We start from the raw sequence: 13,755 nt of genomic DNA, 5'->3' as shown, positions 1-13,755 counted from the left end.
TCCCTAAAACCTGCTTGGCCTAGGAGAGGACAGTTAAAACATTTACAAAGTAGCAGCAAAAAAACCAACTCATGGCAAAAAAACCAACTCAGGGCACCCCTGGTGGCGCCGCCTGCAGCCCGGGGTCTGATCCTGGAGACCCGGGATCGAGTCCCGCGTCGGGCTCCCTGCATGGAGCCCGCTTCTCCCTCTGCCTGTGTCTCTGCCTCTCAGTCTCTCTCTCTGAATAAATAAATTTTAAAAAATGCTTATTTAAAAACAAACAAACAAACAAACAAACAAAAAAACTCATAGCAGAAAAGGTCACTATTCCTCTCCCACTAAAAAACGAATCCCCCATGAAGTATTACATTTCCTGCCCATCCTTTTCCTCAATCCCCAATGCTTCCCAATTCATATCTGATATAGTTCTCTTAAGCGATTTGGTATCAAAAATGTACCGAACTGACCCGACATGGTCACTTCCCTCTCCAACCTTCATTCTGAAACAGTGTTTAGAGCAACTGATAGATTTTTCATAGGTCTTTCCATCCTTGGGGATTAAATCCTAACCTACTTCACAAAATCACTTAAGCCAATGAGAAGTCAATCGCTTGAGTGCCATTAGTCATGATGTTCCTTTTACACAGCCTCTGAAAGCTGTGACCATTAAAGATTCTCAAATGCCTTGCTCTGTAGGACTCAGCGGCAGTGGGCACAAACTGGAGTATTCTTCCCAGTGTTAATACTGCCCTCTGCTGGTAGACCTCTTACTTCACGGATGACTTAAAAACTCCAGCGATTAAAAAAAAACAAAAAACAAAAAACAGAACTCCAACGATGATAAAAACAGATGTAAAATTTTAGGTTAATTTTGTTCCCTGTAGAAAATTTAAACATTGGAGAGATAAACTGCTCTTATACTCAAACATGAAGAACAAAGGGCTTACTTTGACTTACTGTCATGTTATTTCAAAGAGTAGCATTTTACAGACTTCCAGAAGAAGGTAGCCCCACTACACTTCAAAGTTGTGTGCACAGACTTCTTCAGGGGAGAAAATATCTTTGGAATGGAAGTCCTAGTCCCTATTACACTCAGATAAGCAACACTGATCTATATATACCTTTCTTTCGACAGACTTTGCATCGAGCATTTTCTGCTGACATATCCCACTTGATACAGGCATCAAGCATCCCAAGTAGAACATGCATTCTGGAAAAAGTCTGAGCTTCACGGATTGCTGTCTTCCATTTTTCCAGAGCAGATGCAACCTAAACAGAGACAAAACCAGGTCAGCATTACTACAATGACCTCAACCATATGAGGTCATTCATATGAGGTATGAAAAATGTAGATTTTTCACACAACACTGACAGAGTATGCACTTAGAGCACCAGAAACAGGGGAAGAGGTGAGAGGATTCTGAGTATATTTACATCCTAGAGCTTCTCCAGCCTCCTAGAGCTTCTTACCCATTTATTTTACAGAAGAAATCAAGGCTCTAAAGAGTGAAAAACCTTGCCAAACACTACACAAAGAATTAAGTCAGGGGTGGTGGGTGATCAGAGACCCATCTCTTCTAGTAAAATCCACTTAAAGAGTCAATATCATTTAAAAGCAGAAACACTTGTGTAAATGCTAGTGTGCAACCATGTCCTCAGCTAACACAACTTTGGTTAACAAGATGTTCAGTTTCTGCATTATGTGCCATAATCCCAGATTACAGGGCCTGGAAATTACAGTAAATACTATCTATAAAGCGTTCTACAACACTTAAAAATATTAAATACTGATATGAAGCATTTCTCTTGACTTTATCACCAACTTCTAACTAAGTGAAAATCTCAGAGCCCAGGGCTTAGGCTGACTTTCTGGGCAGTTACTTTCAGCATAATAGGCAGTGTCTCCTCCCATCATCAGAAAATACAAATCAATTCAGAATTACCCAGGGAAAACACAGGATTGGGGGAAAAATATAATCAGGAATTTCAATAATAAACACAACTAAGGAAAAATAGAAATGGCATTTTAGGATAATTAGTTTATCTGTATTACTGTTTCATTAGTCAAAAGGTGATTTTTTAGGTCTTTAAAGCATTTCTTGCCTAAATGATCAGGTAAGCATCCATAATAAACAAATGCCTCTATAGGGGTTTATTCATTCTCAGATAGTCAAAAACGCAACAGAGATAGACAAGGTAAAGCTTAGGCCCTCCCTACGGCAGAAGCTGAGAGATGAGGTCATCCCGTCATCATCTATCTTATAAGGATCAAATGGCTTAACCCAGTCTTACCTGAATTATAGTTCAGGTAGCAGCTCTTACAACTTGGCCTGCTCAAGCTAGCAGACAGTACCACTGATGCACTTCACTGCCCTGCCCCAGGCAATGAGGTCTATTTAAAGTGATATAGTCGTCCTCCTATAGGAAGGCGTAGTTATGCTGGAAGGCCACAGGCTTTATTTAAAATAGAGCTGTCAAGGGACAGAGTTGAGCTACTTCTGAAGCTATGGTGTGAGGGTTGAGAGAGAACAAAAGCTGCCCTTTCTCTTTCTTATGGAAACAGAGAGACATAAAAAGTCCTGTGTGTGTAAATTCATAAATAACAAGAACACATAATACAGACACAACAAAATTCTATTTAAGAGGCTGCTAAAACCCTAGTGGAATCTGGCTCTTTCCTGACTCCACAACCTCCACTGCAGATATTTCAGTATCTGCCCTCAAAATACAGCATGATTTCTTTTCCTCCCCACTCAGAGCTCCTCAGTACACTATGAGGGTCCACAACCACAACTCATCTCACTGGCTTTCTCTCTCAGAGCAGTGGAGAGTTGACATGATGATAGGTCCTTTTACTGCACTAACAACCCACATTCCTTCAATGGAATATAAATTTTAAGATTTTAATTTCAGTCCCTAAAAAGAGTGCCTACTGGCAACAGGCAGAAAATGGCTAACATGAGCTTTACTGTCCTCTAGTGGACACTCAGATGCACACAAGTAGTCAGGAAAAAGTCCTATCAGCCAAGTACTGCTTTTTACACATTTCCTATAAACAACTGAACCAAACTACCCTAACAGTCATATGACCAGGACTATATATTACGGCCATGCTCAGAAATCTGTGGTTCAAGGTCTGAGCACTCAATAGGGCATCCAGCCTCATTAAAAAACAAAACAGAGCAGCCCTGGTAGCGCAGCAGTTTAGCACCGCCCGCAGCCCAGGGTGTGATCCTGGAGACCTGGGATTGAGCCTCACGTCAGGCTCCCTGCAAGGAGCCTGCTTCTCCCTCTGCCTGTGTCTCTGCCTCTCTTTGTGTCTCTCATGAATAAATAAAAACAAAACAAAACAAAAACTGGTGGCTCAATGGCTTAAGCATCTGACTCTTGGTTTCAGCTCAGGTCACAATCTCAGGGTTATGAGATAGAGCCCATGTCAAGCTCTATGCTAAGCACAGAGTCTGCTTGAGATTCTCCTTCTGCCCCTCCCTCTCTCCCCTCTCTCTGTCTCTCTCAAATAAATAAATCTTAAAAAAGAAACCTGAGAGATCTTGGAAATAAGCTTATTTAACCTCATTTTAATACAGATTTATTGAGATATAATTCATACGGTAACAAGTTCACGTAGTAAAGAAAACAATGCGTTCTCAAATATTTGCAGAGCTGTGCAACTATCAATGTAATCTTACAGAACATTTTCATCACGCCAGAAATAAACCTTGTACCCTCTAGTAGTCATTCCCCATTCCCCACCCTAAACCATCACTTCCCCAGCCCTAGACAACCACTACTCTACTTCTGGTCTAGAGATTTTCTTCTTCTGGACATTTCACATAAATGTGTGGCTTTTTGGATTGCCTTCTTTGACTAAGCATAATTTTTCTAGGTTCATACACATTGTAACTAGTAATAGTACTTTATTCCATTTTAATTGCTGAAAGTTTTTCCATCGTATGGATAAATCACATTTTATCAATCCACTATCAGTAGATGGACATCTGGGTTGTTTCTATTTTTTTGGCTATTATAAATAATACTGCTATGAACATTTGGGCATATTTGTATAACCTTCATTTATTATTTTGCCCAAGGTCTCATAGCAATTTGGTGCCAGGTCTCCTTCACATCTCTAGATCCCCAATACTAATGCTTTTGATATCATAGGTACTAGTATCCTGTTAAACCCACTGAGCTATCCACCTAGACCAGCCTAGATTCCAACCAACCTCTAATTAATTAATTAATTAATTAATTAATTATGATAGTCACACACAGAGAGAGAGAGGCAGAGACATAGGCAGAGGGAGAAGCAGGCTCCATGCACCGGGACCCCGATGTGGGATTCGATCCAGGGTCTCCAGGATCGCGCTAAACCGCTGCGCCACCCAGGGATCCCCCAACCTCTAATTTTGAGGGCAAAACATAAAGCATTCAAGATTTGAAAGACCATCCTAGTTTCCTACCATTGGAAAAAAATTCCAAACAGTCCAGTACATTAAAACAAAAACCCCACACTATATTCAAAGACACTGGGTTTTTTGTTTTTTAAAGACATTGTTTTTAAAAACAGATGAACAGTGGCAACTAAGTTTTGACATTCAACACTGGTGATATCTGGTAAATCCTGACTGTCTTACAACACTGGTAGGAGGCTAAACACATTATTCTGATGAAAAACTCAAAATCTCTAGCATGTTCTGGGACGCTTGGGTGGCCCAATGGCTGAGCCTCTGCCTTCAGCTCGGGGTGTGATCCCAGTCCTGGGATCGAGTCCCACATCGGGCTCCTTATGTGGAGCCTGTTTCTCCCTCTGCCTATGTCTCTGCCTCTCCCTCTCTGTCTCTCATGAACAAATAAATAAAATCTCAAAAAAAAAAAAAATCTCTAGCATGTTTAAATAAAGATGGTCCCTATGGAGAAGAACAAATAAATAAAATCTCAAAAAAAAAAAAAAAAATCTCTAGCATGTTTAAATAAAGATGGTCCCTATGGAGAAGTGGTCCCACAGAATCAAAGAGAAGCCAGCTGATATGCAAAGTCACCGTTAATCCCTTTACTAACAGTAAAAAGGCAACATCCTATCTTAGCAAGGATAGGACAAGGCTTCTGACCATATTCTTCCACAAGAGAACATTTAAAATGGAAAAACAGATAATCAGCTTGTCAGGACAAACGCATACAAAGTAAACAGAGAGCCTAACAGAACCCAGGATTTTGCCAAATTATACAAGGTCTTTCCCACTTGATGAAAAAAACAAAAACAAAAACAAACAACAACAACAATGGAATAAACCTTAAGTTCGAGAAACAATCTACTTTTGTAAGTTAGGAAACCGAAGCCCAAACTAAAGACTGATATTAACTCACGTAACCACCTAGTGCCAGCTGAAAATGCTGGCCTATGTTAAGTGGAAACCTTCAAAGCAAAGGACAGTGGAAAATTTCAGAACTGTGGCAGAGTTGACCTTTGGTCGGGAAATGCAGGCAGGGCATAATGCCATTTTAATGGAGAACATCGCTGAACTACTTAGTAGGCAACCTAATTGATTTTCCAAGAAACTCTTCCATGCTTTCCATTTGTGTACTATGTGTCTGGGCCCCAAGGTTAAACCTGCAAAGTGCTCAGATTTTCCTCCCCAATCAAACTAAGAATGAAGTCTCGTATGACAAGCTAAAAAGAGGTTATTTTGCTATGGGGAGGAGTACTAAAAAAGAACTTAAGGAGAATTCTACAGCCACTACTTCCCAATGAGAAGAAAATGTTACTGGTCAAGAAATGTCAAGGAAAAGAGCACATCAAGAAAAGAGACTCTTCTGGACAAAGTTAAAAACAAAACCTATGCAGTGCTTGGCAAGGCTAAAAATGATGCCTAATGAAGAGACTTGGCAGAGGAGACTATAAACTAATGTTAGACTTTATCTGGAAGGTGACCTGCATGCCATGTAGCCATTAAAAGGCAAACGAAGGAAGGGAGAACCCAATTCCAGGATGATACTGACATGTGTCCAGCCTCTGGATCTACGGTATGAACTGAGAGACTCTGACCTAACTGAATCTTAGTTCTCTGCTCTGCTTACCTCCCACCCAGAAGGACTCTCATTTCATCATGCATCACCTTGGCCATGGGAAGAAACAGGGAACATGACAACAGTGTACAAACACTTGAGGAGCTTTAGACAATAAAATCACTCTGAGTAAACTCAGAGGACAAAATAAGAAGCAGCTGTCAATGACAGAAAGTCAATCTCTGCTCAGTCTAACGAAGCCTATGCCCCCTTCCATGATCAGATTAACTCCTACTATCCTTCAAAACCGGCAGACACATCTGTTCCTTGGGAGTTTTCCCTACTTGCCCAGGTGTACCTGACAGGTAGACTGAGTCCTGCCCTCTCTCATCAGGACCTGTCAGTCCACCAAAACTATCCGTCCTAACTCCAACAGGACTCCTGGAGGGCAAGGACATCCGAACTCCACTCATCACTACAACTGCCAGACTCACCATAGGACTGCCCAAGACAAGTCTTTACCAGCTGGTTGTGAAAAGAAGGAAGTAAGAGAGGGGAAGAGAGAAATCAAACACAGGGGAAAGTATTCTAATGGGATAATGCCTGGGACCCCTCCTTAATGTAGTGGTTTCAAATTCTTTTCTTCGTAAACTTTTTTTTAAAAAGATTTTATTTATTTATTCATGAGAGACACAGAGATAGAGAGAGAGAAAGAGAGGCAGAGACACGGGCCAAGGGAGAAGCAGGCTCCATGCAGGGAGCACGACGTGGGACTCGATCCTGGGTCTCCGGGCTGAAGGCAGAGCTAAACCGCTGAGCCACCCGGACTGCCCTTTTCTTTGTAATCTTAGCAGAAATCTAATAGACAAAACAGAAAAACTGAAGCCGCTAATTATTCTACTAAAGACAAACCAGAGACAACATAACATTCATCAGCAAGGAATCAAGGCACTAAGAAAACATACTATCACATAGATCTATATGGACTGAAAGGGGGGAGACAGACTGTATGACACAGACCATTCCATTCTGTAAAATTCCAATAAAACCATCTTCATATGCATACAGAAAATACACCAAACTACCGAAGAGTGACTTTGCTGGGGAGGAAAACTAGAATGGGAGTTCTTTTCTACTTTACTTACCTCTCCCACTGGGTTTACTTACAAGGAGCATGTTATTTTTAAAACTTAAAAACCAGAAAACTGGATAGCCACATGCAAAAAACTGAACTTAGACCCTTAGTTTACAAATATTAACTCAAAATGGATCAAAGGTTTAAATGTAAAAGCTAAAATTCTTAAAAAAAAAAAAAAAAAAAAAAAAAAAAAAAAAAAAAAAAACCATAGAAGAAAACAGAGGGATAGGACATGGATTTGTGACGCTGAATTTGGCAATGACCTGGTTGTGACACCAAAAGCAGAACCAACCAAAGAAAAAACAGGTAGGGTGAACTTCATCAAACTTGAAAAATTGTCTATCAAAGGATGTCATCGACAGAATGAAAAGGCAGCTCACAGGATGAGAGAATATATCTGCAAATCATACATCTAACACAGGATTAATACCCAGAACATATAAAGAAACTACATATATAACTCAATGACAAAAAACCACAAAATCCAATTAAAAAACAGCTAAATAACTCAGAGACATTTCCCCAAAGACAGACAGACATATGGCCAACAGTCCCATTCTTCAACATCACTATCGTTAGGGAAAGGCAAACCAAAAGCATGAGCTATCACTTCATTCCCATGAGGATGACTGCAATCACAGAAATAGAACATAACAGGCACTGGCAAGGGTGTAGAAAAATTAGAACCCTGTGCACTGCTGGTGGGCATGTAAAATGGTGCAGCTGCTCTAGAAGACATGGCAGTTCTGAAAAAGTGCAACAGAATTACCATATGATGCAGCAATTCTATTTCTAGGTATATAGACAAAAGAACGGAGTAAGAGGGCATCTGGGTGGCTCAGTTGGTTAAGCATCTGCCTTCAGCTCAGGTCATGATCTCAAGGTCCTGGGATAGAGCCCTGTATTGGGCTCCCTGCTCAGTGGGGAACCTGCTTCTCCCTCTACTTCCTCTGCATCCCACCCCCCAATCCTGTTATCTCTCTCTCTCAAATAAATTAATAAATTCTTTTTAAAAACCGAAAAACAAAAAAACTGAAAGTAAGGACTAGAATAGAGTTGTACGCCTGCGTTCTCAGCAGACTGGATGTGAGGGCCATGTGGCTGTGATACCTGTCACCCAAGTGTTTTTTCTCCAGGATGGCTCTGGCTGTTGTGGCTGACTAGATGGGTGTCTCCCCTCCCCTCACTGTGCAGCCCACCGGAAGCTGTGTACTTGGCCACAAAGAACAACCTTCTCGGGGCGCCTGAGTGGCTCAGTGGTTGAGCGTCTGCCTTCAGTTCAGAGCGTGATCCCGGAGTCCTGGGATCAAGTCCCACGTCAGGCTCCACACTGGGAGCCTGCTTCTCCCTCTGCCCGTGTCTCTGCCTCTTTCTCTGTCTCTTGAATAAATAAATAAAATTAAAAAAAAAAAAAAAAAAAAGAACAATCTTCTCCATCAGAGTAGGATTGTTTCTTGGTCAAGGGTATACAGAGGCACTCACTGCTAAAGGCTCCATACAGTCCATAGCAGCATTATCCCCGACAACCAAAAGATGGAAGTGATCCAAGTGTTCATTGATGGATGAACAGAGAATGTGGTATATACACAGAATGGGTATTACTCAGTCTTAAAGGGAAATCCTGGCACATAACACAACATAGATGAGCTTAGAAGACATTATACTAAGTTAAATAAAGCAGTCACAAAAGAACAAATATTTTGATTCCACTTCTATGTAATAGTACTCAGAGTAGTTGTTGAATCCATAGACACAGGAAGAAAATGGGGGTTGCCAGAGGTTGAGGGGACAGTGAATCAGGTAGTGTAATCTTTAGTGGGCACAATTTCAGTCTGGGAAGAGAAGGTTCTGGAGATGGATGGTAGTGACAGTTGCATAACGCTGTGAATGTACTTAACAACACAGAACATAAAAATGGTTAAGATACTACATTGTTCCTTATGTGTATTTTGCCACCATTTTTAACAATTTGAAAACCACTACCCCCCCCTTTTAAAAAGCAATCATGGCTCTGGTAAAAGGAGATGGGGGCACTCTGAGCCAATATCCAGCTGAGCTCCATAAACCAGTGTGAAAACCACAACATTTAGTGGAAATGATAAAAATAGAATACTGGCTCAAGGAACCATGCTTTCAAGGAGGTGAAGCACAGGGTTAGACAATTTTAAAACCAGATCCACTCTCCTACAGTCATAAAACCACATCTTCATGAACAAAATACCTTTGCTTCCTCTGCCAGTTTCTTCTCTTCATCCACCTCTTCCGTCTTTGCTGAATCTTCACTTTGGAGTTTTCTTCTCTTTTGCTTGGGAGCCATGAAGCCTTGGAGAAATTTCTTTATGACACTTGCTTGTAGGGCAATCACACACTCACCAAAATCCTTCAGTTTCTCTAATGAGATCACCTATAGCAAACGAAGGAAACACCACCATGAATGAAAGGCCCAGATGACAGGATACTATCCTCCCCTCTCCACACCCAACTCTGGTCATCTCTGTGCACTACTCTTATTTGCTAATAAGGGTTGTGGCGGGAAGGAGAAGGCAGCTAATTTTAAGCATGTTCAGTGGCAGTTACAGTTTCAGTGTCACTGTGAAAGTTTATTCAAAAGTAACCTCAGTTTTTCCAGGCCTTTCACTGAAGCTAACTCTTCCCCATATGTGATAATAAAATTATTTACTCAATAATGCATGTTGTCTGCTCAAAAAAGAAAAGAGAGAAGAGAGAAGACTATCTCCAACTAAATTCAAATCAACCTAAGTCACACAACATCAGTTTCCCTTGGTCCTCAGTTCAGTGGATGGTTTACAATTTAAAAGCAGGGATCCCTGGGATCCCTGGGTGGCGCAGCGGTTTGGCGCCTGCCTTTGGCCCAGGGCGCGATCCTGGAGACCCGGGATCGAATCCCACATCGGGCTCCCGGTGCATGGAGCCTGCTTCTCCCTCTGCCTGTGTCTCTGCCTCTCTCTCTCTCTCTGTGACTATCATGAATAAATAAATAAAATCTTTAAAAAAAAAAAAAAAGGCAGGGATCCCTGGGTGGCGCAGCGGTTTGGCGCCTGCCTTTGGCCCGGGGCACGATCCTGGAGACCCGGGATCGAATCCCACGTCGGGCTCCCGGTGCATGGAGCCTGCTTCTCCCTCTGCCTGTGTCTCTGCCTCTCTCTCTCTCTCTCTGTGACTATCATAAATAAATAAAAATTAAAAAAAAAATGTAAAAGCAGCTGACTACACCTCCATTTCCCCAGCAATGTGGCCCATGAAATACTGAACCTTGTTCTACTTAAAGAAGTTAGGGAGTTCATTCACTAATTCAGCAATTGAGTGCCTACTATATGCAAACTAGTTTCAAGGCAAAGAAAAACTGAGAAAAAAGTAAACATTTACTGACCTACTAGCTTATAAACTATAGGTCAGGTAATACTTTCCATACTTGGTCTCATTTAAGCCTCACATTTATTTTATAGATAAGGACAGAAGCTAAATCACTTTGATCCAAAGCATGGTCTTGAGTGAACGCTATCTTCTCAGTCACACAAAACACACGTCAATTAAAAAGATAACATTTTATAACTATGAAGAGAAACAAAGAATGATGATAACCCAGTGTTAGCAAGGTATTGAGCATGGATTTGGCACAAAGTAGGCAATTGATAAATATCTGCCAAATAAACAAAAAAGTACATATTGTATTTGAAACTGCAGAATACATAGTGTTGAATAATTCCTTAAAAGATCATGAAGAACAATAAAGATGTTTAAATCCTTTTTCCCAGGTAATGTACCACAAATTCATAACCACTACCCCCTTTTAAAAAGTAACCATGGCTCTGGTAAAAGGAGATGGGGGCGCTCTGAGCCATTATCCAGCTGAGCTCCATAAACCAGTGTGAAAACCACAACATTTAGTGGAAATGATAAAACAGAATACTGGCTCAAGGAACCGTGCGGATTTTAAAAGGCTGAGGTGCCTGACTGCTCAGTTGTTAAGATCATGCGACTCTGGATCTCAGGATTGGGAGTTTGAGCCCCATACTGAGATTGCTTTAAAAAAAATAAAAATAAAAAAAGAGAAAAAGAAAGCTTATGTATGTATGTAAGATGCATGTAAAATATGATTATAATAGCAAAGAAATATAAATACATAAATCTGACAGTAAATGATTTATCAACTCCATGGGTTATTTTATGTACCTCAAAGTGATATAAAAACTGAAAAAATGGAATGTATTTATAAATTAGGAAAAATGGGAAAAAAAAAGATGCAATTGCCCAAAAACCACACAACTAACATACATGCTGTAATGCATATGAATAATTTGAAAAGACCCACGAGTATTAGTATCTTTGGAGTTATATGGACTTCTATTTTTTAAAACCAGTGAAAAGCATTTTAGTATTTCCTGACAGACAGTATTTTCCAATCTTCTCTCCAGCTGGGATATCTAAATCTATCTCATGTAGAACATGGCATCTCCTGAATTGGTTCATCTATATCATGTGAGAGTCCTTCTGAACAGTAGGTGACAGGACTCTAAATGGATCTTGAAATGTACTCATTTACTAGCATGAGTGCTACCCAACATTAAGCATAACCCTACTTAGCTGATCAGTATAAAGGATGGATAAAACCAGAATACACAAACCCATTTCAGACCTTAAAGCACAAGCATCAAGCACACAGGAATGTTAAATAACAGATGTTAAATCATGATTCAGGATTGTGACTCCAGGACTAGTTTTCATTCAACTTAATAGAAAAGTGCTTTCTGGGGCACCTGGCTGGCTCAGTCAGTGAAGCAACTCTTGATCACAGGGTTGTAGAGTTCAAGCCCCATAATGGATGCAGAGATTACTTAAAAATAAAATCTTAGGGGCACCTAAGTGGCTCAAGTAGATTAAGTGTTTGACTTCGGCTCAGATCATGATCTCAGGATCCTAGGATCAGGCTCAGCATTGGGCTCCCCACTCAACAGAGTGTCTAGTCTGCTTCTCCCTCTCCCTCTGCCCCACACCCCCTGGCCATGCTCTCCCCCTCTCTCAAATAAAATGTTTAAAAAAATAAAATCTTTAAAAAAAAGGCACTTTTTGAACAAAGAATCTAAGCCAATGATTAGATTTTTCTGGATATCAAAGGAAAAGTATCACATGTACATGGAGAAACTTTAGCTCCACAAGTCTTTCAAAACAAACCTATACATGATTTCCAGGGTCATCTAGGGAAGTCAAGAACATTATCAGGGAATAATTTCAAATTGAGTTTCCACGAGTAACAGATCTCATAATGGTGTTTGCTTATGTTCTTACCCGAGCTTCAAATTCTGATGTTTCTTCTACATAACCAAGTCCCCCCTTTTGTAACCTTGTTGCAACTTCAATGAGATCACTACGAAGGAAGTTCAAAAGCTCCTGGTTGCCATCACAAGATTTTAGACCCAAATTTGGCTTCCGGGCCAGATGAATAGAATGGATGATGTCCTGGTACCTAGAAGAGTTGGGGGCCGAGGGGATGGGAAATAAAGAAACTCTGAATGACAGGTCTCATTTCTAGAAGACTTACTCAGATCTCCTTCATCTCTCCTTGGTGATTTCTTTAGTTTCAGGTTTCTTGTACTAATTTTCAAATGTTTTTTATTTTTGATTAATTTGAAAAACACGCTTCTTGTATTTGGTATTTGATAATCTGAAGGGTCCTGCTCTGCATTTTTTTTTTTTTTTTTTTGGTACCTTTTTACCATGAGTTTCTTGGGATTTTATCTACGGAAATTCTTTTGAGGCCTAGTCTGAAGTTGGGCTCCTCCAGAGAGAATGTCTACTTGCTCATGTTAGCTACCAGGAAATGTGACCAACCCAAGACAACTTTAAATCACCTGCCTGAAATGCCCCATAACATAGTAAAAATGTGAAACACAGCTGAAAACCTACACAAGGAGATCTTGCTCACACTAAAGATGAGGTCCCAGCAATAGACTCTCTTCTCTGGCTAGACCAGAAGCTTCACTGTTGGCTACTTATAACAAAATGAAAACTAAAGTTCAAGGTCATCTCAGTTGCGGTATACTAAGTTCCCACTTTGTTCTTAATAATAAGCATTTTTAATATTATTTTCCTCTGAATACAACTTCATTGTGTCCCACTGGTTTTCTTACAAAGGATTTCCCTTTCCTTGCTTTCTAGAATTTCCTTTATTTTCTTCTTTGATGTGTTATCTAAGAATATATTTAACTGTCAGTAAAGGTCTTTTTGGAAATCTTTAAGGAATCTGTTTCTAATTTTATTGCAATTTGATCAGAAAATGTATCTTGAAACTCTACTTTTAAAATCTGTTGAGATTGCTTTTGTGGCTAAATACATGATTAACTTTCATAAATGTTCAATGGATAGAACAAAAAACTTTACTTCTGTTTCCAATTGGCCTAGTATCATTTTGTTTTTAAATTCCCTTTATTGAGATGAATGACTGAGTGCACACCCTGTAATTTATATCCTTCTTCCCCTATTGTAAAGAGCATATATATTTGTTTTATAAATGTGAACTTCAAATGGTCTGTAATACATTATCCTATTCCCTTGACTACCCCAAAGGAAACCCAAATAACCATCACTAAGAGAAGAGATAAAGTAGAATC

General features: G+C 40.1%; 1 protein-coding gene across 1 annotated transcript in view; it reads right to left on the bottom strand.

Moving 5' to 3' along the window:
- The window catches only part of BAZ1B (bromodomain adjacent to zinc finger domain 1B), a 69,104-nt gene that overhangs the window by 9,818 nt on the left and 45,531 nt on the right, over positions 1-13,755 (bottom strand). The window contains exons 12-14 of the mRNA XM_038539121.1: positions 12,434-12,611; positions 9,348-9,530; positions 1,104-1,251 (exon numbers count right to left, since the gene is read on the bottom strand). Coding sequence (XP_038395049.1) covers positions 1,104-1,251; positions 9,348-9,530; positions 12,434-12,611 — 509 coding nt within the window. The remainder of the gene's footprint in view (positions 1-1,103; positions 1,252-9,347; positions 9,531-12,433; positions 12,612-13,755) is intronic.

Source organism: Canis lupus, chromosome 6 (genome assembly GCF_011100685.1).
Source record: "Canis lupus familiaris isolate Mischka breed German Shepherd chromosome 6, alternate assembly UU_Cfam_GSD_1.0, whole genome shotgun sequence".
In the NCBI taxonomy this organism is placed as follows: Eukaryota; Metazoa; Chordata; class Mammalia; order Carnivora; family Canidae; genus Canis; species Canis lupus.
This window is presented reverse-complemented; position numbering and strand designations above follow the sequence as displayed.